Below are 26,886 nucleotides of genomic sequence, written 5' to 3' on the forward strand. Positions count from 1 at the left end.
AAGTTGTGACTAATGGCTTTTATAAACGGTATTAAACAATTTGCCAAGGCTTTAGATCCCTTTGCAGAAAATAAAAAACAGTAAGTCATCCCTTAATAGATGCTCATGAGGTTTTTCACTTTTAGTGCACTAAGCTATCAAGCCTGCACTTATAAATGTATGATGACACTGCAACTTTTTTAAGTACCGGTACAGTTAAAAGAAAATTACCACCACTTTCCAATAGATTTCTAAAACCTAAATTAAAATGATACCTAAACACCAACCCATGAAACTAATAAACAATGGCACTGTCTTATCTTTATTAAACACACACACTCAAAGCGCAGGCTGAATAAAAAGTATGTGTGTACCTGTTCTCCAAACACTTCTTGGAAGGGTGGGTTATCAAGCTCAGCAATCCTGCAATCCTGAAAGAGGTGAAGAAACACCCAGAACACAGCAAAATCATTACAGCTTGACAAAAATACCACAGTCTACCTAATTTTCTGTTCTGTGAAGAGGTGAGACAAACACTGGACTTTTTGGCAAGAGGAAAAAAAGGTAGGCCAGGTTTGAGGAAACAAAGGCATTTGAGCACTCGAGCAGGAACACTTCAATCCAGCTGTGAAGCATGGTGGAGGGAGCACTGGGGCTGCTGTGCTAGATCAGTCCATGGATGCCTTGTAGTCACTGAAGTACAATAAAATCAAAACTATAAGAAGAAATTTTGCAGGTTAATGCAAGTCAGGATGAGCTTAGAAGTGGATCAAGCATCAAATTAAGGATGTAATACAAAGAAAAATATAACATATTACAAAGTTGAAAAAAATCATTAAAAATATATTTAGGTTATCATGAGATAAGTTAATATAATTTTAACTGCATATCTTGTTAAGTCAGCCTTTTTATTCTGAAAACCTTTTATTTCCATACAGTCTTTTCCTCCTTATCTGCAGCAGAAAGAAAAACAAATAAGAAATGTAGTTACAAGAAGACAGTTACTCACACTGGATATTTACTGCAACTGCCAACTAGATGATCATTATGAAAGGCCTTTTTGTAATGGCCTATATGAACAGAACAAAATAATTACAGCAAGTCAAACCTGTTTCAAAGTAGGTCAATACATGAGCATCAGCTAATGCTTTAAGACAGCTTTGAAAAATGTGAACGTCTCCTTTTGTAATTTTTCATCAAGGTCTTGATGCATGCTCAATCATCCAGGTAAGGAAATCCCAAAAGGTTTGTCAGTGCTACTAGTTTCAGTCATTCTGCAAATGTATTGTTTATAAGATTGGGGAAACTTGCAGTCAGCTGAGACGGAAGAAGTCACTCGGATGAGTGATGAAATGTTTCTTTCACTGATGATGATGAACGGAATCAAGTTTTTGGGATTTCATAAAGGTCATAAAACAAAGTATTTCTTGATAAATTTAAAGTTTTAAGAGCGGAATAAAGCAAACAAAGCAGCGTATATACAAATCAAACTTATCTATAAAGCCTCATTGAGTGATTGGCTACTGTTAATTAGTTCTTAACTGTACATCCTTTGAAAAACAGTGCCTCGGTATATTAGCTAAATGAAAAGTGTAGGAGGCATTAAATTATCACAAATTGAACAGATAACTAATTAAATCAGTTTACCGTTCCCACACTGGATGATGCTGGGTTACATAAATTTAGAAAAACATGATCATAAAAGATTAAAAATAGCCAGCTGATGAGTCACCTAACGGTTCTAAGCAGTGTAGTAATTATCTCTATGCAAGAATTAGTGCAGTACTTCCGTTGACTATAAACTCATCCCACGATTACATTCACACATTCTTTGCATGCCACTCCATTCAGTTTCAGTTGTACCAAACCCAGACATACCAAGCTCGCATTCACAGAAGTCGGTTTCGTCACCTGTTTTCTGACGAAACTTATCCTACAAAAGCAAAACCAACATGTCATGTAATCAGTCTTCATTCGATTCTAACACTCACAGAGGTCATATAAGCCATATAATGACCTCCAGGAAGCTCTGCAGACCTCCAAAAACCATTTTGAATTGCTTATACAACAACAAAAACAACAATACTGTTCATTTCGTGTTAAAACATTACCAGCCTGTATCCTGACATTTAACTTGCAATGCGGACAAACTGCAATCTCAACATTTTTTTAGGCCTAGGGAGGAGCTCACTCTCAAGACTACGTCCTCTGAGATCCAGGTGTCATTATGACTTAGACTCAGGAGCTGCGCTAACCAAACAAAAGCCGGGATTTTATGAGCTGGTAAGGGCAGATTGTTGATTTATTCAAACAGATATATTAGAGATATATTTCTCTAACGTAATAATCAATAACGCTATGACTCCTCCTGTCAGATTCACAGAAATTGTTTACATGTTGCCTAAAAACGTGCTTTCCTCGTGTTGAGTGCTCGTGTACTTTTCTTTGTCAAAATTCTTCCTTGTGTTCTTAGTGAGACAGCAGGAAAAACAGAACATTATCAATGATGTCAGGTAATAATACCAACAATCATAAAACTAAAACCCTCTGAGGAGCGAACAAATTCTATATATTAAGAAAAAGCATCTTTCCAGCTCTGTTATAACTATCCTACCTTCTTTTATCTCTGTAGATCATGGAAACCCTTGCAGTGCAGAGGATGCCACCTACTGCATGAATGGAGGGACATGTTATAAAATATCTTCCATGGACACACTTTCTTGTGTGTAAGTTTATTGAAATCAATCAGTGTTTTTAATTGTCTTAGAAAAAAAAATCTTAATGTAAAAAAAAATATGGACACTACCCAACCTGGCAATGTTGTTTGTGAATTTGCAAGTATTTGTGCAACACTATCTGCCTGCAGGTGCAACCCAAACTACAAAGGCAGCAGATGTGAACAGCTCCAGCTCGGAGTCACACAGCCCATTTCAGATGAGGCTGGTTTAATTGCAGCTGTGATTGTCATTACTCTCCTTATCTTGATAGTGCTGGGATTTATTGTCTACTACATACACAAGTAAGTACATTGTGGTTTTAGGTAAACACTCTCAAAGCATCTGTAAGTAGCACCAGGACGTCTTTGTATTACTGTACATACTTTCTAAGCTTATAACCATTACTTACCACCACACAGGATGCAAAAAGCGAAGGAACAGAGACAACAGAACCACAACCAAGAATACTGGAAGGTACAATCAAGAGCATGATCCTTCCTTCTGATTTGATTTGGTGGTGCATTTGATGGTTTCAGGAACGAATTGTGAGAAGTGTCATTTATCTTGTCATGCTATCTGAGGTTTTGAAAATGACTTTGAAAAAAGTTTAAAAAAAAATAAAAAAAAATGAGAGAGTGAAAAACTACTGCACTGACCTTAAAGGGCAAATTGACGAGTATCACACCACCATCGCTCTGATGTTAAATCACATTTCACCTTGTCAAAACATATTAAAGTGCAGTTTAAGTGTGACTTTTTAAAAATTGTGGCAATTGTGGGATTATAAACTAAGTTGCTGTATGTGATTAGAAAATATTTTGCATTTGTAAATATATTCCATCATTTTTTTTTAAATGATTTGAATGTGTGATTTCTGGTGACATGCCATTACACACTCTTATTTACTTGTGAGACGTTAACGCACTAGTAATTCTTCCTCTTCAATGCTTCATTCCAAACCTCAACTCTTAACCTAATCTCACATCTAATCACATCTCTTAAAGTATAATTGCTTATTGAGGTGTCCTAGTGAGATCTCACTTTACAAAGATGTCAGCACTTTGCAGTTTTTAAAACTAAAACTGGATCCCACAATGCTGGACACATGCATGAACACACATACATGTGTGTAGGGGTCTGTATAATTAGCTTATCCCAAGCTATTCATTGGTGTCCTTAAATCTAACGAAAACAGGGGCACGGGTGATCCCAGGAGTTTTATGAGAATGGTGTCACCAAATTGGCTTCAATTTGCTGCACAGAGGAGGAAATACAAACTTGTTGGACTGCATTTCCCATAGTTTGTATTTGTTAACAAATTAAAAAAACAACAACAGAAACAACATTGTAAATGCCGACTGAATGGTTTCACTTTAGAATTCTTGCCAGCATTAGGTCAGGACTGACACTGGGGCTGTTGATATTGGTATTTTAAAAATGATACAGTGAAACCATTAGAGAGTAAAAATATGTAGTCAGTGTCCCCCCCTTTAAGGAAATATCTGTATATCGACGGCCCTAAAAGGAAGAAAATACGCAAAGCTGATTTAAATAAATTGTGAGTGAAATGCTTTTTACTTAAAAGTAGTAATTTACTTAAAAAATGTTCTGGATTGACGTGTTACGTTTTAAAGAGAGAATTGAACTGCCTTCTATATAAATCCAAGAAACTTGTATCAGAGTCTGTTTTGGGGGGGCGGGGACTGCTTCCATCTAGTGGCAGAATGTCTTCCTTACTTTAATGCTGTAATTGAGAAAATGCTTAATGTAAATAAACTCAAAACATTTATATAAATGGATACTTAAGACTAATTTTATTTCCTTAAAGTTCAGACACATTGAAAAGCTCTATCAAAATGACACAAGATCACAAAGTTTTCTTGCAGGTAAACTCACACACCTGTGTAAACAGTTCTACTTCCTTCTGGCATTATCAAACTCCTTCGCAATTTTCAGTGCAGTGTTGTTGAGTCCCACGGACTGCATGTTAGCAATGATGGTGACCACCACCCCCTGTGGGAGGATCGGGGTCTGTCCTTGGCACTGGTCAATCTCTTCACTGGGTAACACCAGGAGGACACTGCTAGCGCCCACAGCACCTCCTGTGTGTGATACATAGTGTCTGCGCTTCCTGCACTGGCCATATTTTTGCACCTTCTCCACTACCAACCAGCCTTGAGCATACAGTCCGTCCTTATCCCAGCTGGCTTCAGTCCCATCAACTGGTGCCCAAAGCTCTATCGCTGTTTTGGGTTTGAGAAATCCAGGAAGTAAGCCGTTAGTATCCTGCAAGTGAGCCACCTGGTAGCTGTAAAGCAGAGCATTTCCAAAGAGCAGCAGGTTTCCCACAGTGGAAAGAAAACCACCTCCTGCCCACTTGTAGGAGTTGTCTACGTACGGGCAATTCACAACACGTCCGCGCTTGTTGTGATGATAAAACCTGTGGAATCGCATAGACAGGTAGTACAAACTCACTGCTATACCTCATCAAAAAAACAAAAAAAAAACAAGCATGAGCATCATGTTTTTAAGGCAATTTGGACATAACTTGAGACTGGAGATTATACACTACCTAGAGCGGTTGTAAATAATAGGGTCATTCTCATCGGGCACTGTATTGAGCATTCCCAGCTCGCAGAACATATCCGTCATGACGTCCAGGAATCGCCGACCAGCAGCCCGCTCCACAACAGCACTAAGCAGCGTGAAGGCATGAGTGGAGTACAGAAAGGTTGCGCCTGCATGCATGGAGTAAAACATACATCTCATCAAGACGTTAGCATTGTAACTGTGAATACAGAGAAACAACGAAATAAAGTTTGAGCTTTACCAGGTTTGAAAATGAGGGGGTCATTCTTAAAAAGGTCCAAAGACTGAATGACACTTTCAAAGTTGTCCTTTAAGTAGTACTCCTCGTGCTCAAACTCTTTTTTCTTCTTGGTGTTCTGATCTGTTGCAGCTTTGTTGTCTTTGCTTTCAGATGAGCTCTTTTCATTCTCTTTTTCTTTAACTGGGGGCTTTAAAAGTCGCTTGGCTTTCTCTTTGTCCTCCTTCACTTTCTTTGCATCTTTCTCGTAATGCCGAATGCCACTCAGGTGGGACAGAAGCATACGTGAGGTTATTGTGACCTTAAAAACAATACAAACCAAACAAATAGGTACGAACCAGAAGAACGAGATACTGCATGTCTTTTTTTTTTTTTGCAGTATTTGAAATTGCTTACGTCTTGCCCATCAAACTGTTTTTGGGGAAACTCTGGGACATATTTCTGGACTGGGGCATCAAGATCTAGTTTCCCCTCCTCGCACAGTCGTGCAGCAGCTGCAGAGGTGAGGGGCTTACTGATGCTGGCGATTCTCATCACTGTTTCTGGCGTGCATGGGACACGATTCTCCAAATCAGCATAACCAATTCCTAAATTAGATAAAGTGTTTTAAAAAGTCATAAGAATGGCAATGCATTTTTAGGGAAATATACTGGTGTTTACAGATGACTCATTAACCTAATAAATGATATATTTTAAAACATTCTGCAGTAAGGAAACTGAACACAGACCCTTTAAATGTATCTAAATGTATCTTTTTTTAGCACTGCAACAAAGCACAATTTAAATACAATCTATGATAAATATGCAGAAATACTAATACAAGCAGATACCAGTGGGCTACCTCCAGTTGAGTCAAAAGCAGCTACATGCTTTGACCTAAAATGTCTGTTTTGAGCCACTCAGAGCCTGCCAACAGTGACAATAGCAACAATAACAAATTTTAGGACTTGCTGCCATTCTTGTACAACAACTGTGAACCTTTTTAACCTTTAGCCAGTGTTACATTACTGTTAAAACTAAAACTTTGCTTCAGTTCATTGATGTTTGTGGGCATTAATTTATCTACTACTCTCCTAAGGTCCTGCCACAGCATTTTAGTCATACTCAGGTATGGACTTTGACTGATTTGTTCAGCCATTCTGTTGTAGATTTGCCACTGTGCTTGGGATCATTGTCCTATCACATGACTCAGTTTGCCCCAAGCTTTAGCTGTCAGACAGATGGACTCACATTTGATGTTGGTATATAGAGGAGCTCATGACTGAATCAGTGCCTGCAAGGTGCCCAGGTCCTGTGCCTTGATAGCTGGTATGGGGCGTTTGTGTTGATATGCTGTTTGTTTTTTGCCAAACGTCTCCACGTTCGTCTGATCTGTATAAAGGACATAGTTCCACATGCCATGCTTTTTTGTTTGTTTTTTAGAGAGAAGAGGCTCCTGAAACCCTGTCCAAACAAGACATATTTGCTTATTTTTTTCTAATTATACTGACATGAACTTTAACATTTAACATGCTAACTGAAGCCTATAGGGCTCACACTGCTCACACTTGCTGATAATCAGTGAGTGTGCATTTTCATTTGACTAGCACCACCTAGCTGTGAGTTATCCTTGTAATTCAAATGGAAGCAGTAAGGCTGTATTTAGTTTTTCAGAGTCCTGTAAAAAAAAAAAATCCAGCGCTCAAGGGGTTAATAATAATGGTTTCCAATGACCATTATTACACAATTTTGTTCTCAACAAATTACACAGTGTATGGTAGGATAGATTTTAAGACTTACCATTTCATTCATCAACAGCCGATGTGTGCGCGCTCCCTTATTTATTTAATTTATATTTAAGGGAAAAGTGTACACACCGGAGGTACCGAAATGAGCCCTAGTTTGTTCTTAGAATCTTATGGGAGAATGTTATTCTCTTTTTCTATAATAGCAGTCGTTATTTCAGCTATTTTTTTGTGCGGTCATGTCATGTTTGTGTTGGATCAGCTGTTTTTGAATCACACTTTCAGCAAAACTTTTGTAAACTTCCTACACTAAAAATGTGGGACACTGTGCATGTGGGAATTGTGGGATGGGGTGGGAATTGTGGGATGGGATGAAAATAGTGGGATGCATGGTCACCAACCTTCACACCAGACCTCAGCCCCATCCACAGAGACGCCAACTACCACTCCCGGAGCACCGACCTCATCCTGCCAACACACAACACACCGAGTTACTACAGGTGGGCTTAGGGTTAATAAGACAGAGCAAAGGGACACTAGTCAATAAATTACAAAGCAGGTTATAAGCCTACCTCTGTGCCTACCTTTATCCGCTCCACAAGGTCTCTGCTAACTTTTATAGCATCTTTGTATCGATCCGTCTTCTCTGCTCTCTTAACTTTAACATCGCAGAAACTGCTGGCACCGTCGCTGCTGTATTTCAGCCCGACAGCTAAAGCGATCCCCACTCCAACCCCATACATCCAAATCGTGGACTTCAACCGGTATTTACGAAAGGCTGGTCCTCCCACATATCGCCTTTGTTGCTGAATAAAAATACTATCTGACTTCTGCTGCTGCCTGGCTCGCGCTCCTGCACGCGGGGTCATCACAGGCGACTCGCGCGCTGCTAGCATGCTGCATTTGGTACAAAAAGTACTTTGCCTGGACAAAAACAAACGCAACATCGTGAGAAAGTACTCCTTCTTTGTCGGCGACAAGTGGCTCCAGTCAATGATCTGCTCGCCGTTACCAACAGCTTGTTTACTTCCTGTACGCGTCCTCGTTCGGAACGCCTCGAACAAGACCAAATAAATCAAATCATGATTCAAAGAACGTTGATCGAGGGGCAGGGTTTGTAGCTAGAGGTGAGACCAATGACTTTTATACAGTCATTGGGTGAGATCAGGGAACATAAAATCTTGTCCTTGAACAATATCAGCTTTTATTGACGTGTGTACTGTGTATGTTGGCCTACTCAGTGCTAACAATACTACAACAAATCACACACAGACAAGCACACAGCAGCAGGGATATTCATTTAGAGAAATAAATGCTAAAAACACAGTTTATTCTGTAGATTAACTTTACTAATAATGACACAAACAATCAAATAAATAAGTAAAAGTAAAAAACCTGGCTTTCAGACGAGAAAGTGCTGTACATAGGTTGTTGTAACTCTGTGCAGCAACTTGCTGGCAGCTGGACACCATTAATTTACTGGAGACAACTGTTTATAGTAACTTAAAGTTACTTAAAGTTAAAGTTACTTTAAGTTACAGTAAAGTTACTAACTTTACTGTAAACACTTTTTACATCATGCTACAACTGCATTTACAGTAAAGTCGCTGGTAGTAATTTGCTGTATTATCTACAGTAAAGATGCTGTAAATTAAATGTATGATAGCTTTCTGTTATTTAATTTATAGTAATTGAATTACGGGATCTCATGTGAATTAAATTTACAGTAACGGACTTGTAGCTGGATGTCAGTAAGTTAACATAGAATTTACAGCAACCTGTTTACAGTACTCTTTACAAGGTGTGTTATTATCATGGGTAAATCCTGATCTCCCAGCAGTTAACGTGGGATTGTAGGGTATTCAGTACCCCGTTTTGATTTTGGGGATTGGGCTAACCAGCTAATATTGGTTTGGCAGTTTTGAAAAGCTGATGCTGAACAGTGCTTTCTAAACATAATTTGTTTAACATAATTTGATATTTAGATGAAGTGAAGTCACCGTTCTTAATATGCATTTCATTAATATACAAATGCATTTGTTTAAAAAAACACAGACACACATGAACAGACAGTGGGGAGCATTCCATCTGCAGTGTCTAAGAATGCCAACCCATATAACCACAATAGGCCTACATACACAAGCTAGAGACCAAACTCCAGGTTTGTGCAACCGCATTGAGAATAAACTCTGGCTCTCTTTCTCTCTCACCCACACACAGACCCTTATCTTTCCACTGCTGTAGCAACAAAGGAATGTCAGTGGGCTTGCCAGTTATTTAACTGCTGCAAGCACAGTGTTCTGTGCAAACATAAACTAGTGACTAATATATTCATCGTACTGTACGTGCATATAGTACATGAAAGTAAATTTTATTTTTCAACTTTACCTTCACTGATATCTATCAAGTAAAGTGAAGTACTTCGCATACTATATAGTACACTCACCAGCCACTTTGTTAGGTACTTATGTTCAACTGCTTAACACCAAAAGTTAAGTCACATAGCAGCAATTTACTGCATTTAGACATACAGATATGATGAAAAGGCTGCCTGCTTAAGTTAATATCAAACATCAGAATTGGTTTTACAGTGATTCAAGTGACTTTGAACGTGGCATGGTTGTTGGTGCCAGATGTGCTAGTCTGAATATTTCCAAAACTACCAAACTACTGGGGTTTTCCACACAACTATCTCTAGGGCTTTCCGAAAATGGGCCAAAAATGAGAAAAGATCCAGTAAGCTGCAGTTCTCTGAGTGAAAATGCCTTTGTTTATGTCAGAGGTCAGAGGCCAATGGCCTGACTACTTTGAGCTGATAGGAAGGCAACAGTAATTCAAATAACTAATTGTTACAGCCAAGGTATGCAGACGAGTATCTCTGAATATACATCACGCTGAATCTCGAAGCAGATGGGCTACAGCAGCAGAAGACCAGATTGGATGCCACTTCCGTCGCACAGGCTCACCAAAACTGGACAATAGAAGATTGGAAAAATATTACCTGGTCTTGATTTCTGCTGTAATAGAACAATAACATGAAAGCATGATTCTATCCTTCCTTGTATCAGCAGTTCAGTCTTGGGTTGTTGGTGTAATAGTGTGGGGAATATTTTCTTGGCACACTATGGGCTCCTTAATATCAACTGAGCATCATTTAAATGCCGCAATATTGTTGCTGACCATGCCCCTCCATTTATGACCACAGTGTACTCATCTTCTGATGACTGATTCCAGGAGGACAAAGCTCCATGTCACAATATTCAAATCATCTCAAACTGGTTTCTTGAACATGATAATGTACTCAAATGGCATTCACAGTCACCAGATCTCAGTCCAATAGAGCACCCTTGGGATGGCAGATTCTCATAATGGATGTGCAGCCAATAAATCTGCAGCAACTGTGTGATGCCATCATGGGATCATGGACCAAAATCTCTTAACCGACAACAAATGCTGTTTCCAGCATCTTGTTGAGTCTATGCCACCAAGAATTAAGGCAAAAGAGTATCCAACCCAGTACTAGCACAGTGTACCTATAAAGTGTCCAGTGAGTGTATATCTGATGTTTTATTGTAAAATTATTATAGTTTTTTGGATCAATTATTTAGAAGATTTCAGAGGGTAAATGACTGAACTGAACAAATATTGTAGCTGTTTTGGGTGAGCTGGAGTGAACCAAAGAAACACATTACAATGCTTTTGAACAGATGGCAGTCAAACTGAGGCCCAAGGAAAAGAAAAAAGAGAAGTTTTGAAAATGCTGCAAAATTAATAGATTTATTTAATTTTTAGCTATTTGAAAAATGTAATACATTTTACATATGGAAAGATAAAATAAAATCTATTAAATAAGCTTTCTCTTTTCTTTTGCACTGCAATCAAGCTTCATTCAACTACAGGTCACCTCTGATGAACAAAACAAAAAGTCTATGTATGTACCACAAACAAAGTTACAAAACTTTCAAAACATGCTTTTATTTATATTTATATTTTTTACATTTTAGATATGATGACACTTGAGACGTCTACATTAAAACAATGCTAGAACAAAGCACTACCGGTACACCAAAAATCATACTATACTGACAAAATGAAACAATTTTGAACCTTGGTTTTAAACAACAACAACAACAAAAAGGGCTGAAATCTTGTGCCATTTCTTTAACATTACAGTAGCACCAGTATACATACTGACAGTGACTGTCAGGGTATACATACACTTGTGATGACTTTCATGTGTATATTCACTGGGGTGTAATGACTCTTCTTTAACATAGTTTGTTGTATGCGTAATGCTGAGGTTTTACTAAGTGCAAAATTTCTCCACTTTGTCCTTTGGTATGTGCATGATCAAGGCAGAATGCTACGTACCAGATCGGCTTAAATGCAGTTGTAGAAAACAATCTTGTAACCAATGGTACTTGGTCAATGGTCATTTCACCAGATGACTTGTCAAAAAAAAATCAAGGATTGCAAAAGGCAAAGATAAAAACTGGCTTGCGAAAACAACCGTGTTTCTCAGTTTAGGCTTCATGAGAGGGAATGGTTAAGCGTTACTTCCCCTTTGAGTTCTGCTGAAGGCAGGACGATGCAATAAGAATAGCATCTGGCTGTTTGTTCTCCACCATTGGCAAGGTACGAGAAGAAGGGGTTTATGGTAAGCAAGGTGCAAATACATAAAGCCAAAACCACAGTGTATGTGTTTGTGAGGGGCAAGGGGAGGGGTCAGACCGTGCTTTCACAAATTATTCAGTTCCATTAGAGTCTGGTCCAGCATCTGGTGCATTTCGAGGTTCTCTTCTTTAGCTTGTGATACTTTCTCTGTTAGAACAATCAAAATGAAAACATTTTAATGTCACACAAGCACACACAAGTGAGTCAGCTGGTTAGCTTGTATTAATAATCAAGCTGGCTACATTGGTCAGGTCAGTTGGTAAATCTGAGTGCTTTTTAACCCGACCTGCACAGCACTGACAGCAAACAGAAACACACAGAATAGCAAGCAGTCATGCAGATTACAAATACACTGCAACTGATACAGAACACACAGCAACAGTATACAGGTAGATTATTATAGTGTTGGTTATAACAGTTTATTAATGCCAAACTAAAGGTTAGAAAATTATATGTAATTAAAGATAATCCCTGATTTTTACGGTTTCAAATACACTTCCACCAACAGCGACACAGACACACCGAGCAGCACAGGCATCGTACTCGGGCAATGCAAACGGAAGAGCTTTGGATCTTACGCTGGGTCCGATTGTCATACGCACACCGAAAGCAAAACCGCAGTGAACGGAACAAACGCATGAACAAGTTAGTCCTCATTCAAGGCCACGCGAAGTTCATTAGAGAGAAGGCGGTTTTTCTCAAGTTGATGGTAGAGGCGATCTTTGCAGTCAGAAAGCAAGTTGAAAAAACAGAGAGAATAGGAAATCAGAGGAAAACAGGAAAAGAGAAAGTGGAATACCCTTTGACATCTACCTTCTCTAGAAAGGAGCACCGAGAGATTGGTTTAATCTTTGTAAAAGGTCTAAATAGCCATAATAATAAATTAGATTACAAAATAAAGTATTTTGATGGTTCCTGCTTTTTCTTTTTGTCTGCAAGAGGCGAGCCAGGGCTGTGCATAGAATAAGAAACAGAAGATAGAGCATTGTGACAAAAAAAGAGCCAAAGATCTAAATCCTAAAATGGAACCATTTAAGTTGAAAAATGAAGAAACAGAAAAATAAATCATGAAATGGTAAATGGCCTGCATTTGTATAGCGCTTTTCTAGTCCCTAAGGACCCTAAAGCGCTTCACACTACATTCAGTCATTCACCCATTGGCGATGGCAAGCTACATTGCAGCCACAGCTGCCCTGGGGCGCACTGACAGAAGCGAGGCTGCCGGGCACTGGCGCCACCGGGCCCTCTGACCACCACCAGTAGGCAAACATGGGGTTAGTATCTTGCCCAAGGATATTTGGCATGCAGCCAGGAGGCAGCCTGGGATCGAACCACCGACCTTCTGATTAGTGGCTGACCTGCTCTGCCACCTGAGCTACAGCCACCGCATGAATTCAATCACTACTCTGTCTTGATTATTCACTCAGTTTCCTGTAAGTATCTTTAATGTGGCTGCTAAACCTCAGCCAGTCTTTAGGCCAAATTTGGTTTCATGCTCACTCCTGCTAAACTTGATCTCTCACAATTTATGGCAATGACTTTAATACAAAGACTCTGAATGTGTCATGGTGTATTTATTTAAATATATGACAAGATACCATATATCATACAAAGCCTGTTTGTCATAATCACTGATGTCAGTCAGTTTCATCCAATATTTCATCGTCAGATGAGGTTCCACAACTCTTACATACTGTTCTGCACGCCAACCATTACTCTACGTTGCCACTGTCTTGCTGATAACAGCTCAACACCAATTACCACCAGCTCGAACATCCTTCCTGCCAGTTACTCCCATCACAATACTACATGTTCAAAAGTGCTTGCATGCATCAGTCAACTAGACTCGGCTTTCAGTCAAGTATCTACAGATGCTGGAGGTTTCTGTGCTTTCAGTATTGCTGTGATATTCCTATTATATCAGCTTCACAGAAAAGAAAAACTTTGGACGAAGAAGAAAATGAACATCGACTGAAATCCATAAAACTACACCAAGGAAGAGTGAGGACCTAGTGGTTTGTTGAGATGCAAGAAAAGAAAAAAAAAGAGAAAATGATTCAATAACATAACTTAAAAGGCTTCCTGGTTTTATTAGAGCCAGTGAAAAATAAATATGAATGAAAAATAAAAAGGACAGAGAAAAGAGATACAGCTTTACATAGAAGGAAGGACGTTTATTTTTTTTACACAACGCAGAAAGATTCTAGGATTCTGTACAAGTGATGGGATGCAAGTAATGTTGACATGAAGACATGAGGGGGAAAGGGAAGCAAAGACAGAGAGGGAAGGGGGAAAAAATGGAGAAAAGGCTGGAGAGAGCAGACAGATGCTGCTCAGCCGGCAGGAGGCGTCTTTGATGAGGTGTAAACAATTTATCTGTGTGGAAGAGAAGAAGTAGAGTGAACCTGGGGGGAGCAGGAGGGGGACCTACAGAAATGTAAAATGCCAACCAAAATACACCAGACACACTGGAGTCACGGAAGGGCACCACAAAAACCACAATGCACAGTGTAAATGCATCCTGTGCATTGAAAAACACTTGCAAACACACACACACACTGAAGGTTTGGGGCAAGTCCTTCCTGTGATTACATCAACACCTTCCTGCTACATCACGAGGTGCAGCGCTCAACTGACAGACAGTTGTGGCTCTCATCTTTACACACTGGGAATTTTACTTAGGAAAAACTGTGGGCTCAGCCACACTGGTGCTACGCTATGGTCTCTTCTCCTCACCTGGTATATTGACATAGCAAAGGAGGGTATCACAAACACATGTGTGGGCCTTTCTTCTCAACGGAAGTAGGCCATATTAGTAGAAATGGGGACACTACATGTAACCATGAGGATCAGCATGTAAACCAGTTTCAGTGAAAAAAAAAAAATCATTATTGCAGTTTTTGTCGATCAACAACTTGCATGCATTGCTTAAGAAGTGAAAATGTCCAACGATATTACAATGGGCATTTGAACATGAACTCATAAAAGAATCTAAATATTATCATGCTGCGTTCTGTTCATGCATGAAATTACTTCATTCGTTTTTTCTGTACTCTCAAACGTCAAAGATACTGACACAAAAGGCATACAGTATCATCATAAGGACACAATTAAAGACAGGATTATCTATTACAGGAGCAGCTCAAGTACAGAGGCAACAAATTTCTGTTTAAAGACTTGAAACTTTATATATAAGACTAGATATAAAAAAGGAATTTTAGTATAGATGAGATGTTTAGTTCTAGTGAGCATGTAAAATAATAAATGAGGGAGACAAAAGAGGTGAGGCATTTGATGTGCAGGTAACACAGGTGCAGGCCAGAGGCGAGAGAGGGGGCATGATGGTGGAAACAAGCAGGTACGGCAAGTAGAAAAATTACATGGAAGTCATGTCGTTGAGGGCGTGGTCCAGCTCCTCGCTGATGGCCTTGTACTTCAGTTTCTGGGCATACAACTCATCTATTGGTGGGCCAGGAGTGAAAGGTGCATGTTGGGGGTGGGGCGGGAGGTAGGGCGGTGATTGAAAGCAAAAGGTGGAGGAGGAACATGACACAAGGAGGTGGAAGGTGAAGCATCCAGACCATTTGCAGGACAGGGAAGGAAAAAAAAACATGGAGAGAGGACAGAAAAACGAGGGGGGAAAAAAGTAAACAGAGTTACACCAGAAAGACAGAGTGGATGTGCAGCAGATCTAAGGTTAGATTCTTCAGCACCATTGAGAAATGGGCTGTATTTCACTGCAATGTGGTGCTTATAAGACTAAATCAACACCTAAGCCTGATATCGCTGCTTAACTTTAAAACCACCCTTTCCTACATGGAACTGAAAAAAGCAACCAACTAAATGTAATAGTGAAAGAATAAGAAGTACCAAAATAGAAATAAGATGCTGTCTGAAAAAAAAAAAGAGAAGATGAAACAGGATAGAGTTCAAAAAGAAATGTGAAAAAGGGACCTAGGAGATTTTTTGAAACACTTACCCAAAACACTTCCAATGATACAATAAACATTGGAAAAATAATCATAGTAGCATTCTGGGTTTGGAGGCAGAAAAGCAAGAAAACAAAAAACCCCAAAAAGCATACCTTCCAGGTCATCAATGGTCTTCTCAAGCTTGGCTACTGATCTCTCAGCGAACTCAGCACGAGTCTCAGCCTGCATAACAGAGACAGATTCAGAAGTCAGTCCAACACTTGATGTGGAAACTTGTGTAAATTATCCTGGTGTGAGCCTAAAACACCAGATGGGGCATTGTGAAACTGTACCTCCTTCAGCTTGTCAGTGAGGACCTTAATCTCCTCCTCATACTTGTCCTCCTTCTGTGAGTACTGTGGGTCAAAAACAACAACAGCTATAAGGAATCGCAAACATGTGCGTTGAGATCAATACTTTCACTGCATTTATAGAAATGAGTTAAAAAAAAAAAACAGAAGTGAAGAGGCTCTTCTGCGCCCCATCCATCAAGTATGCAGGGGAGCTGCAAGGGTTTGACAGCATGCAGTCGCCCGGAAGGGTGGCACGTACCTTCTCAGCCTGTGCCTCCAGTGACTTCAGGTTGTTGGTCACAGTTTTCAACTCTTCCTCAAGCTCAGAGCATTTGCTGGTGTTTTAGGGGATAAAGTTGCCAAGGACGAGTAGGAAAAAGGAGGGAGACGACGATGGACAGATCCGGAGGTAGACACAAATAAAAAGGTGGAGGGGAAAAAGAAGGAAGGAGGGGGAGAGGAAACAAAATAATAAATAAAAACTACAGGGTTTTAACAAGGAGGGAACGCCAAGTACCTCAAAAGTGCCTTAACAGAGCAGGAATGTGAGAAAACACAGTAGCAGTGTGTTTTTTTTTTTATCTGTTTGGATTGAAATATCATGCTTTTCTGTGGTGTTATTCTTGCACAGCCCCTGCCATGTTAGGCATGAAACAGTCTAATTGCACTTGGAATTAAAGAGCACAATGAAGGAGAGGAGCAAGCACAGCAAGCACAGCAAGCAAAGCAGTGAGAAGAGCCACTCAGAGATACAAGTGTGTTATGCTTTCTGTTTGCAGTACCTGTATGACTGTGGAGTCTAGTGATTTCATGCTTTGCTCCAAAACCCTTAGCTCATCCTCCACTCTTCGAGCACGCCTGTTAGTGGGTGTGGCGCGCATGTGCAAGCCAAAACCATTCAAACCACGAGGGGCATGCAAATAATCAGCACATACAGTAAGAACACAGGGCACACTGTTCAAATGGAAACAACTACTAGACTTTTAAGTGTTAGCGCTCGAAGCTTCCTGAGTATTTCAATTCCAGCATACGTGCAAGTTTGAGCAAAGATTTTGTGTGTGAAAAAAAAGGCAAAAGGACTTACCCTTCTGACAGCTCAGCGCGCTCCTCTGTACGCTCCAGATCACCCTCAATGATGACCAGTTTACGGGCAACCTTTTGGTGTAGCACAACAAAGTTTTTAGAAAAAAGAACCATGAAATGACTGTGAGACAGTTAGCACTGGGTTACATCCAGCCCAGAGTGTTTCACCCGCTTACGATTATCCTTACAACTCCAATTCTGGTGAATTATAAACAAGGTTTAAAGGATACAGGACATATTACAAACTTTCCAGTGAAAATTCAAGTGTTATAACTGGGTAAAAACAAGTTTAACAGAATGAAGAGCTCAGGGTTGTTATAACTGAATTAACGTCTGTTGCAGAGCTATCAATTTCAAAGCTAAATGCTTAAAAAAAACTCGCCTCCTCATATTTGCGGTCAGCCTCCTCAGCGATGTGTTTGGCCTCTTTCAGCTGGATCTCCTGCAGCTCCATCTTCTCCTCGTCCTTCATGGCCCTGTTCTCAATGACCTTCATGCCTCTGTGTGTGGGAACAGTCAAAGAATGTTAAGAATTAAGTGGTGAGACCTGACAGACTTCCTGCAGTTTTCCCTGAGGACCCATATGTGGTTAAATAGTAGTGCTGGCAAGTAAATCTTTAATGTGCTCCTAAGGTGAATACCTAAATGTTTTCCAATATTAAAAAAGAGCAGAGGCACTTCTACAAAGGAGTGGAAACATGTTCACATGGCCTGTTTACCTCCCTGTCTGAGCCTGAGCTGCCTCACAAAACTCACCTCTCACTCTCATCAGCAGCCTTCTCAGCCTCCTCCAGCTTGGTCAGAGCAGTGGCCAGACGCTCCTGAGCACGATCCAACTCCTCCTCAACCAGCTGGATACGTCTGTTAAGGGAAGCGACCTCTCCCTCAGCCTAAGGAAAGAAGAAACATCATGTCGGGAGATTGTTTTTGCGGGTATGCTCAACAAATCAGTCACATATAGCACAACAAGAAAGTCGGTCCAAAGAAAGCAACCGGTGAATGTATTTGTTTATTAGAGTAGGTGTTGCCACCATTGTTTTTATGCCCACTGAGAGAGTGTAATCGTGGTTGTTCTGAAGTGTTATCTGTGAGCCACCTGTTGGGAAAAGCCCTCCCACCAGGCCTACTCCTCATTGACTATGTATAATGATAATTTCCCCAAACTAACATAAGGCTGAATGCCGCGCCTCATTACTGAGCTCCCCTGAGAGGACATTAACAAGGCTCAAGTCAAAAGGGCCTGGCACAATTAATGAATTCTGAAAATGATTGCTTGCATTGTACAGCTACAAAGTAGGCTCCCTGGGGTTTGAAACATTTAAGTGTAATTTATCTGGTCATCAGTGTAAGCTATGGAATCTGTGTTAAATGAGGTGGTATCTTTGCAGAAAAGCTGATATACACGAGTACACATTGAAAAAAAAAGGTGGGTCTTTTTATGATTATTCAAATGTGTAGCTACTTCTGCTTTCTGACACTGCTCAGCAGGGATCAAGACCTGCACTGGTGTCACTGAAAAGCGGATACATTCGGCAGAAGCCTGCACACGAGGCAAAAGTCTTTTCAGAAGCTTTCCCCTGCAGCCTTAGGTTAAAGTGTGCAGCGCTGGGCCAGAGTGCACTGGATGTTTTTAAAGCATGATGAGGAAGTTTCTAATGACCTATAAACCCATTAGTGGTCACTACTATTTCTAATACATTTTAGTTTGTCAACATTAATTACAAGCTGTTACACTAAGCCTGAGATTAACGCTGACTGCTGCGAGCCTGTGCACTAAGATTTATTTCCCGTATAGATAACTACCGCTATGTTCTGTTGCTCGTTGCTGTGAAACTATATTGTCCTTATAAGGGCAAGTCAAAGAGCATAAGCTGACAGAGCACACTGGCACCTTCAAATGTTGCCACAGTGGTAGTTTCCTGGTTGCTGAAAATACTTTATTCAAATGTGTGGCCTGCTCCTGGTTGGGTTGGAGCAATGAATTAAAGGATCGCAATATATATATATATATATATATATATATATATATATATATATATATATATATATATATATATATATAAACAGTCAGGTTTACCGGTAAGGGAAATGCAAGTGAACTCGTTTAAGGAGAGGAGACAATACAATGACACAAAGTGCCACAGTTGCTGCTGAGCCAACAGGGCATCAGCGGCCTAACGTTGCCAATTAGAGGCGCTTATCCAGGAGCAGCGGGCTATCAAAGCTTCATCTGAGACTTGCGGTGGCACACGGAGAGCCAAGTAAAAGCTCAGCTTCCAGCACTGGGATGGGTCAAGAGCAATGCCGCTATCTCACTGTGTATCAATTCAAACTATGGCCCTACATGAACTCTACACAAGTGCACAGGAAATGATACAGAGAGAGAGAGAGACAAAAAGGAGGCAATTGTGCGCTCGCAGGTAGGCTCTAAGCGCGGTAAACATGCTTACTTGTTCCCTGGCTTTCCTGTGCGCAAGCAACTCCTTCTGTAATCTCTCGGCTCTGTCTTCAGCACCGTCTGCCTGCTCTTGTAAGGATTTGATCTTTCGTTTCACTGCATCCAGCGATGTCACTCCTGCCATTGTTTATGTACCGTTGTATATATTTAGATATACAATATAAAAAACAGGACTACACTTTTGCGCTGCAGCACAGTTTCCGAGAATTTCACCAGGAACGAGGTGACGTCCTTGGTTGTGCAGAAGGCTGCGTGAAGAGAGGCGAAAGAGTGCGCAAGCCTTCTGGAGACGCACTGTGCAGTGAATGTATTTACCAGGAAGTACGGTGATTTCAAAAGAAGCATGAAAAAATAACCGGTATCCTGCGGGGTTGTGCAAAACTTTAGACCGCGATAACATGCTGCACTGCCACTGTAAAATAATAAAATGTAATAAAATGTAAAAGATACAAAATACCAATGCCGTTTAATGACGTGAACACACCCAGACCCACACACAACGGAGCGTACTCGTAGCGTACACTGTGCTACAGCCCCCTCTGCGGGTCAGCCGCGAGCAGTACATACGTGGCAGTGAAATGTTTTGGAGAGTGCAGGACATTCAATAAGTCTTCACTGGCTACAGTAATTACAGGCTGCCGTTGAAACTTTGCAAATATCACGGAACAACCAATCCTAAAATATGTAAGGGAAAAACAAGTCCATAAAACACAAGTAGTAGTTAAAGTTACTCGAACAACCCACAAACTATCTGGTAAATATCTTTTTCTTTGAGGGGGGAGGGGGGGCACCACAATATGCTTTCTATAGGGAATGAAATGTCCAATCAAATACGAGCTGAGAAGACTCAATTACTCAATTGACTTTTGACCCACTTTGTCCTAACCACCCACCCACCCCCTACTTTGAGATCCAATTAAAAGATTATTACAGCTTGTTTCCCCTCTGCAACCGGATTCGTCTGATTGAGTTTTACAAGCAAACGTCTCTATCTGCCGAACTTGATGTTGCCCGTCACCTCTTGTCATTCGAGGGACCCCTGTCGTAAAAACCTATCTTTATGAGGCCATTAAGATGACAAAATCTGAATTCTTTACATAATTTATTTTATTTATTTATTTTTGTCACGCATTTATTACCAAGGGGATAAAACAGTGGGGCAACAAAACAAATTTTTCTTCTTCTTTTTTAAAGAACTGTTTATTCAATCGAAAAAAAAATGCTTCAGCTTTCTTTTCCTTTCTTTTTTCCTTTTTAATTTGTGTGCTGCCCAAGACTTTTTGATAGGGAACCGTTTTTTCCTTTGGTCAGCAAAGAGCGCAGCACGCAGATGTGAGCTCTATCTTGACCATATAAAGCAGTGGGCTATATTTATCTAGGCGCTTGAGCTTTTTGGGAAGGCTGTGAGTTCAGTCTGCATGACTTATCGCTCTGAAAAGACCTAAAAGGCGGAGATCACGGTCCACAAACACGAGAGATTGGTACAAATTTGTACAGAAATACCGACGAGGCTCCAGGGGAGGATGAACTGAGTTTAAAAATAGATGTTTTGAAAGTGCTATATTTGAACAATTAAACCGACTTTCTTTGGACTGTGATTGTGCATGTGACAATTCAAGAAACGACAGTTCCAACTACGGGTCTAAATGGTTGATTAAAAACAAACAAACAAACAAATAAATAAAAGTTTGCAGTGTATCAGCTTTGGGGAAAAACCCATCCACAGATTGGAGCAGTGGTGGTGAACTGTCGCTTCCCTCAGAGGTGGCAGAATGAAGATGTGGGGTAGCGTGTAGGAATGGTGCCATTGTAAATCCCTTCCTTACTTACATCGGTGGCTTTCTTCTCAGCCAGCTCAAGTTTCTCCTGGGCATCTTTAAGAGCCTCGGAGTACTTGTCCAACTCATCCTCAGTTCCCTTCAGTTTCTTCTGCAGAGCTACCAAATCGTCCTCAAGCTGAGTTTCAGTGCAGGACAGTTTCAGGGGTGATCAGCGGAGGGTCGGAGTTGCGTGAGCGCGCACAGGCGCAAAAGCGCATACACACAGAGAAGAGAGAGAGACAGGGGACAGCACACGGGAAAGAAAGAGACAGGAGAAAAGTTAGGGAAGCCCATGCACTTCAGGATCAGATACCTTGGTGGCGACCTCCTCAGCAGTCAGCAGCTTTTCTTCAGCTGTTTGGAACTCCTCAAGCACTTTATCTCTTTCGTCCTCAGTTATACGCAATTTCTTTTCCATCTCTCTTATATCGTCCTCTAACTTCACATGCATATGAACAAATTATACAGTTAAACAGAATTTAACAGAAACATGCAGTTTTCAACGATCAAGCGACATTTCTCTTAAATTGACTTAATCAAAAATGATTTCTGGGTTATATGGTTTATGGATTACATCAACAGTTGCTAAAACAGTGGAGAGGATGATTTCTTTTTTTTTTTAATCATTCTTCAAAAATGACATTAAAAATGCAAAAAAATGTTTAAAGGATGGATTATTCTTAATTTTAATCCTTAACTGGGATTATCCATGAAAATAATTAATCCGTTTTAAGGAGGCGGTCCATTTAAACTGGTATTCCTGCATTTTTACTGCATCTTTCGGGTTTTCCCACAAAAGGAAGAAGGACAAAAAAAACAGCCGACCTGTTTGCTTCTGTCCTCTGCTGCTTTCTTGTCTGACTCGGCCTGCTCAGCTCTGTCCAAGGCATTCTCCTTGTCGAGCTTGAGCATCTGCATCTTCTTCTTAATGGCATCCATGGCTGCTTAGTGTTGTTCGGCGGCACCGACAAAACGTCCAACGGAAAACCAAGGATAGAGTGGGAGAGGGGCTGAGGCGTCTGTGCCTAACTGAACGCTAAGCTGGAGTGCAGGCTCTGCCTGACTTTGCACTGTCAAATATGTACTTTCAAGGTGGTGGTGGTGGGGGAGTGACTGGATTCCTTTGGACATCCAATACTTTTTGGGAGGAGGCGTGTGTGGGTGCTCCGGCGTTTTTTTAAGGATCTGCTTGGCTATTCGTTGCTCCTATACATCTGAGACGCCTTTATATGGGGTGTGACGAGTATGGGTATGCTCCCACGGAAAGGGTTCCTGCCATTTAATGTCAGAGAAGATGCAGAAAAAGACTGTTTACGTTTGCGTTAACGCCCCGGTCACCCATTTAAAAGCAACATGCAGCCTCTGTCTCTGAATTGAGTGGCCTGCACTTTCCCAAAGTTTCTGAAAGTTGGCATATGTTTAATTTGCAAGGAAATTATGTTTTCTGGTCTTATTTCACAGTGGCAGTGCCTTCCTGTTTTCCTGCATCTCTTCTTGCTCTGGAAAAGCTGGGAGAGGGACCAGAGCCAGCTGCAGAACACGCTTTTGTCACCGTGTAGTCTATGGTAGCTCTTTATCTCTGCCTGAGTGTGTTTGGGTGGCTGAGTGTAAGTTCGCTTGGAATATGCTGTAGTGGCTCTCTGTGATATGAGATGCTTTTGGTTAGCCACGCAAGCCCTAGAGGCATTGTTCACAGTCTAGGGGGCTCAACAGAGGGAAGTGTTTACCTGATAATGTATCAGATATCCCTCATGTAAACCGTTGATGTGTCATTTGTCTGGCATCACAGCATCCTGGCAGCTTTGTACTTCAATAAGAGCAGCTAAGTCACTGATTGGCTTGTGATTTGTGAAATGTTTACTGTTTTAAAAACTAATGAAGAAGACAATTTCACATCATATTGCATATTTATTACTAGCCTTACTAAATTTAAGCAATTATTATTCAATGCGATTATAACAATATGCCTAACGGAAATTATATCAAGTAATGATCCCTCTGCAGTAACTTAGTGAAAAGTCAAAGCACACTACGGTGACTGAGGACACTCCAAGTGTCTTTTAGTCTTCTCAAGGATATTTTTAGGATCGACTTTTCTTCCATGCACCTGCCTTAGTCTGTAATGGATCCAAGACACTGTGCCAAGAGTGGAAGGTCTAAAGGCATTAGATATGTCTCTTAAAATAATCGCTGTCTTGCTCAGGCTTTGGCCTGTTTTATAGAATATTGTTGCTATGCTTAGCAGACTGAATAAAAGAAATAATTACATAATAAGGAGCAAATTATGATTTTTACAGTGCCAGAGAAAGATGAGACTTCTTATCCTATTGATTTATTTGTCTCTTTCCAATTGAGCCATTAGTGGTTGTTTTTTTTTGTTTGTTTTTTTACATTTGATTGTCATGAGCCCTAAAAGAAAATGCATTTTGCTAATCTGGGGACAGCCTTTGTTTTCTAATTATTAATGGCAATGAAAAACACTGTTTACAGAGTTTGTGTCTAACTGCTCTTCTCTCACACTAAAATCAAAGCTCTGGAAAGCTTTTCTCTATAAATAAGGAAGTCTGGAAGGTTGCTGCAGAGGTCTTTCTTGAGTTTTGCATGACTGACTTAGTAAATTAAGCCACTTCATTTATTTAATGCTTTGAGTGTTCAGTCCTTTTTTTGTTTGTTTGTTGCCATATTGTGCACAGTATTGTGGATGTTTCTGGTTACAATACCTATGCACAGTTTGTCATTTATGTTTTCAGTAATGTATAATTTATAGTGCACTGCTGGTTGTTCTTGATTTGGAATTCCATATTCATTATCTTAAACAGTATTTCCAGTTAAAAGGCATGTTAGAGTTCCTGTAGCACCCCTGGAATGAAAATAAGCTCCTTTTATCATGTTTTACTGTAAATCGTTGGTACATTAAGAATGTCCCAGCGCCTAATATGTTTATTTTGAATGAAATCCAGATATTAGTGAAAACCTGCCGAGCTCCAAGTTGCATTCCACTGGAAAATTAAAGGTACTCTCACACAAGAGCCGAGCTGAAGGTAACACTTAAGTTTTCTTTCATTTTTACAAATGAGAAGGCAATAACAAACTCTTTCAGTATTTGAGGCTTAAGGCATTTAAGAAAGCCACCACATGGAAAAAGTGCTTTTTTTTTCAAGGCTGCAGAATGAAAAAAAAAAGAAAAAGAAAAGATCTAGACATGTAATTTTGAGCTCTTTGAAAGAAAAGAAAAAACTCGGTCTCCGAAGCCCATTAAAGCTGCCAACCTTAAATAAGTCTAAGCCTACGTCCTACAATATGCAGCATTGAAGCTGGGATTTAAAGATAAATGCTTTCTTGGGACTTACTTGTTGGAACATTATAAATAACTTCACTCTTATTATGCAATCTTCTCCCACAAAGCTTTGCCGCATCAGTAAAGAATTTATTGTGTTAAAAACAGTAAACACTCATTTAAAGTCCATGAATATTCTTAACAATTATCCTTAGAGGTGGAAACAACTGAGGGGAACACAGTCAAGGAAGAATTCCGTCCTACTGTGGGTTGAAAACACAGACTTGCAATCAGACAACTGTTGCCTATTTTCTGGACAGGTCTGGGATACTCTGTCATGTTGGAATTCTGATTGTCTCCCCGTATCATGATTTGGTCTGCAGGAGGGGACAGCTGAGTGAGACAGGTGGGGCTATCGTCATATTCAAATTCAAATCAGTGAAAGCTTTTGTAGCTCACATGTTTATAAATAAGGGTTTAAAAAAGGATGCCATACATAATCGAATTAGAACATGTGAAACACATAAATATAAACGCAAAAAGGTCAAAAGCTGGTAGAAAGAAAGTCTTTCAATTACGGACCGTTTGTGATCCTCCCGAATTTAAATGACACAAAGCAGCCATTTGGAGCTGCTTTATAATATTGTAACACTGTAATAGTTAATCTGTTAGTCCTACAATGACAGCCCACTCTGTATGTGGAATGTCCGGTTCTCCTCAGCTGACGCTCTGGGAGTAGCCGAGCTTTACTTGGCCGCTGTGCCTGAACCCATGTTTGCATAAGAGGACACTTGGGAGAGATATTTAGGGTCTAGTCGTGGCTTAAATGTTACTACATTAGAGAAAGGATCCATTTGCTTCTGTTCTGTTTATTGTGTTGTGTGCATTTACAAAGGTTATCGGATGCAAAGATTGGAAGTTCTTCCAGGAAAACACTTAAAAACTTTCCTGAGGTTTTGCCATATGCTCTGAAACCACAAGCCAACTTGTGAGTGATTATTTTCTAATGATGCACGGTATTACTGATTGCACCGATACACAGCAGTGAACGTTTCAAGGGCGGTTCTCCTCCATGTTGAGTGCATGGCTGCTGAGTGAAGTACAGTGATTGCAGACCCCTCGTCAAATACCATCTTAAGGTTTCTGCAGACATCATCCAGATATATATAGAGAGAAAACTTCTTGGCCCTTTGGGACGGTACCCCCGTGATTAGATAGCTCCATGCAGGGGCATTTAGCATAGCAAAACCTGAGATGGGGTTCTGGGAGGGTGCAACTTAAGATGTAACCCAAGCCCAGCCCATGCCCTACTGATGATGGGTTTATCCACAGTAATGTTCCACTGACATATACTGGTAGTCGTAAGACTTGAACTGGTTTATTATTGAGCACAGGTGGACATCTAACCATGTGGACATCCAACCATGGCACAGAGACAGCTACAGTATTTAACTTGATGGATAGTTGCAATAAGGCTGTGACACTTTGATTCACTCCTTTTTGTGTGGTGATAAATCTGTCATTAAGGGTGTAAATCACACCGGCACGTTCCTTATTCTGTTTTAATCCCAGCAAACCTATTGTTTAAATGACAAACACTGAGAGTACAGTATGAGCTGATCAGAATTCACAGTTTTCGCCAAAGGCAAATTCCTTTGGTATGAAGGTCAACCTAATTCAGCTGCAGGTGTTCCACTGAAGATGGGTAGCTTTCTTCCAGTGCCAAGATTTTGCTACAGCACAAGTAGCTGCTGTTAAAAGAAAGGATCTGTCATCCCACAGGCTGTGGAAAAAAAAAATCCTCTTACAGTCCACGAATGAGACACAAACCTTTCAGTTTTATAAAAAACACATATGTCTATGATGCTCCCTGGGAGTCCTGAAATGAATTTCTAAATTCATAATCGGTCAAAACTGAGATTTAAAGCTCCTTTTTCAAGTTTGCAGAAAAGCCTCTGTGACAATACGAAAGCCACAACAAGTTATTGAGAAAAAAACAAGCTGAGCTATGGAGGAAAATTCCAAAAGTTAACACGTTCAGTAGAGCAAACACAAATGTGGGT

General features: G+C 40.3%; 3 protein-coding genes across 16 annotated transcripts; 1 reads left to right on the forward strand and 2 right to left on the reverse strand.

Moving 5' to 3' along the window:
• Nucleotides 1-2,171: 2,171 nt before the first annotated feature.
• On the forward strand, nt 2,172-4,426 carry nrg4 (neuregulin 4). 2 transcript variants are annotated; one of them, XM_084933433.1, is made up of 5 exons: nt 2,199-2,262; nt 2,453-2,492; nt 2,612-2,705; nt 2,846-2,998; nt 3,116-4,426. In XM_084933433.1, the coding sequence occupies exons 2-5, from the start codon at nt 2,483-2,485 to the stop codon at nt 3,186-3,188; spliced, it is 330 nt and encodes a 109-aa protein (XP_084789559.1). In that variant the 5' UTR covers nt 2,199-2,262; nt 2,453-2,482; the 3' UTR covers nt 3,189-4,426. The 2 variants fall into 2 exon arrangements, with proteins under 2 accessions (XP_084789561.1, XP_084789559.1); XM_084933435.1 differs by having other exon boundaries at nt 2,172-2,492.
• Nucleotides 4,427-4,491: 65 nt separating this feature from the next.
• Nucleotides 4,492-8,311, reverse strand: lactb (lactamase, beta). 2 transcript variants are annotated; one of them, XM_084933418.1, is made up of 6 exons: nt 7,820-8,311; nt 7,649-7,715; nt 5,920-6,110; nt 5,527-5,824; nt 5,269-5,434; nt 4,492-5,136 (listed from the first exon to the last, which is right to left on the reverse strand). In XM_084933418.1, exons 1-6 carry the CDS (start codon nt 8,192-8,194, stop codon nt 4,611-4,613), a joined length of 1,623 nt encoding a protein of 540 aa, XP_084789544.1. In that variant the 5' UTR covers nt 8,195-8,311; the 3' UTR covers nt 4,492-4,610. The 2 variants fall into 2 exon arrangements, with proteins under 2 accessions (XP_084789544.1, XP_084789545.1); XM_084933419.1 differs by having other exon boundaries at nt 7,832-8,310.
• A 2,892-nt stretch (nt 8,312-11,203) lies between these two features.
• Nucleotides 11,204-22,653, reverse strand: tpm1 (tropomyosin 1 (alpha)). Of its 12 annotated transcripts, none has more exons than XR_014800667.1 (10): nt 22,372-22,651; nt 21,557-21,682; nt 18,025-18,158; nt 17,651-17,768; nt 17,270-17,340; nt 16,445-16,520; nt 16,186-16,248; nt 16,006-16,075; nt 12,500-12,641; nt 11,204-12,068 (listed from the first exon to the last, which is right to left on the reverse strand). XR_014800667.1 is itself a non-coding variant. In XM_084933423.1 (10 exons), exons 1-10 carry the CDS (start codon nt 22,483-22,485, stop codon nt 12,050-12,052), a joined length of 870 nt encoding a protein of 289 aa, XP_084789549.1. In that variant the 5' UTR covers nt 22,486-22,651; the 3' UTR covers nt 11,204-12,049. The 12 variants fall into 12 exon arrangements, 11 of the variants coding, with proteins under 11 accessions (XP_084789549.1, XP_084789555.1, XP_084789553.1 ...); XM_084933423.1 differs by lacking the exon at nt 12,500-12,641 and adding an exon at nt 15,302-15,380; XM_084933422.1 differs by lacking the exons at nt 11,204-12,068; nt 21,557-21,682 and adding exons at nt 15,302-15,380; nt 21,860-21,985 and having other exon boundaries at nt 12,075-12,641; nt 22,372-22,653.
• Between the last annotated feature and the right edge of the window lie 4,233 nt (nt 22,654-26,886).

Source organism: Perissodus microlepis, chromosome 7 (genome assembly GCF_051167445.1).
Source record: "Perissodus microlepis isolate ML-2025 ecotype Zambia chromosome 7, ASM5116744v1, whole genome shotgun sequence".
In the NCBI taxonomy this organism is placed as follows: domain Eukaryota; kingdom Metazoa; phylum Chordata; class Actinopteri; order Cichliformes; family Cichlidae; genus Perissodus; species Perissodus microlepis.

Bases quoted from the DNA above. Each gene is read 5' to 3' on its own strand.
- nrg4 (XM_084933435.1), top strand. The intron at 2,706-2,845 runs GTAAGTTTATTG...ATCTGCCTGCAG, and splicing joins ATGGACACACTTTCTTGTGT to GTGCAACCCAAACTACAAAG. The intron at 2,999-3,115 runs GTAAGTACATTG...ACCACCACACAG, and splicing joins ATTGTCTACTACATACACAA to GATGCAAAAAGCGAAGGAAC.
- lactb (XM_084933418.1), bottom strand. From the start codon at position 8,194: ATGTTGCGTTTGTTTTTGTCCAGGCAAAGTACTTTTTGTACCAAATGC. The intron at 7,716-7,819 runs GTAGGCTTATAA...GTGTGTTGGCAG, and splicing joins GGATAAAGGTAGGCACAGAG to GATGAGGTCGGTGCTCCGGG. The intron at 6,111-7,648 runs GTTGGTGACCAT...TATCTAATTTAG, and splicing joins GGCTGAGGTCTGGTGTGAAG to GAATTGGTTATGCTGATTTG.
- tpm1 (XM_084933422.1), bottom strand. From the start codon at position 22,485: ATGGATGCCATTAAGAAGAAGATGCAGATGCTCAAGCTCGACAAGGAG. The intron at 21,986-22,371 runs GTCGGCTGTTTT...ATGCATGTGAAG, and splicing joins CAGAGGACAGAAGCAAACAG to TTAGAGGACGATATAAGAGA. The intron at 12,642-15,301 runs GTAATTTTTCTA...CTGACTGCAAAG, and splicing joins CTCAACGACATGACTTCCAT to ATCGCCTCTACCATCAACTT.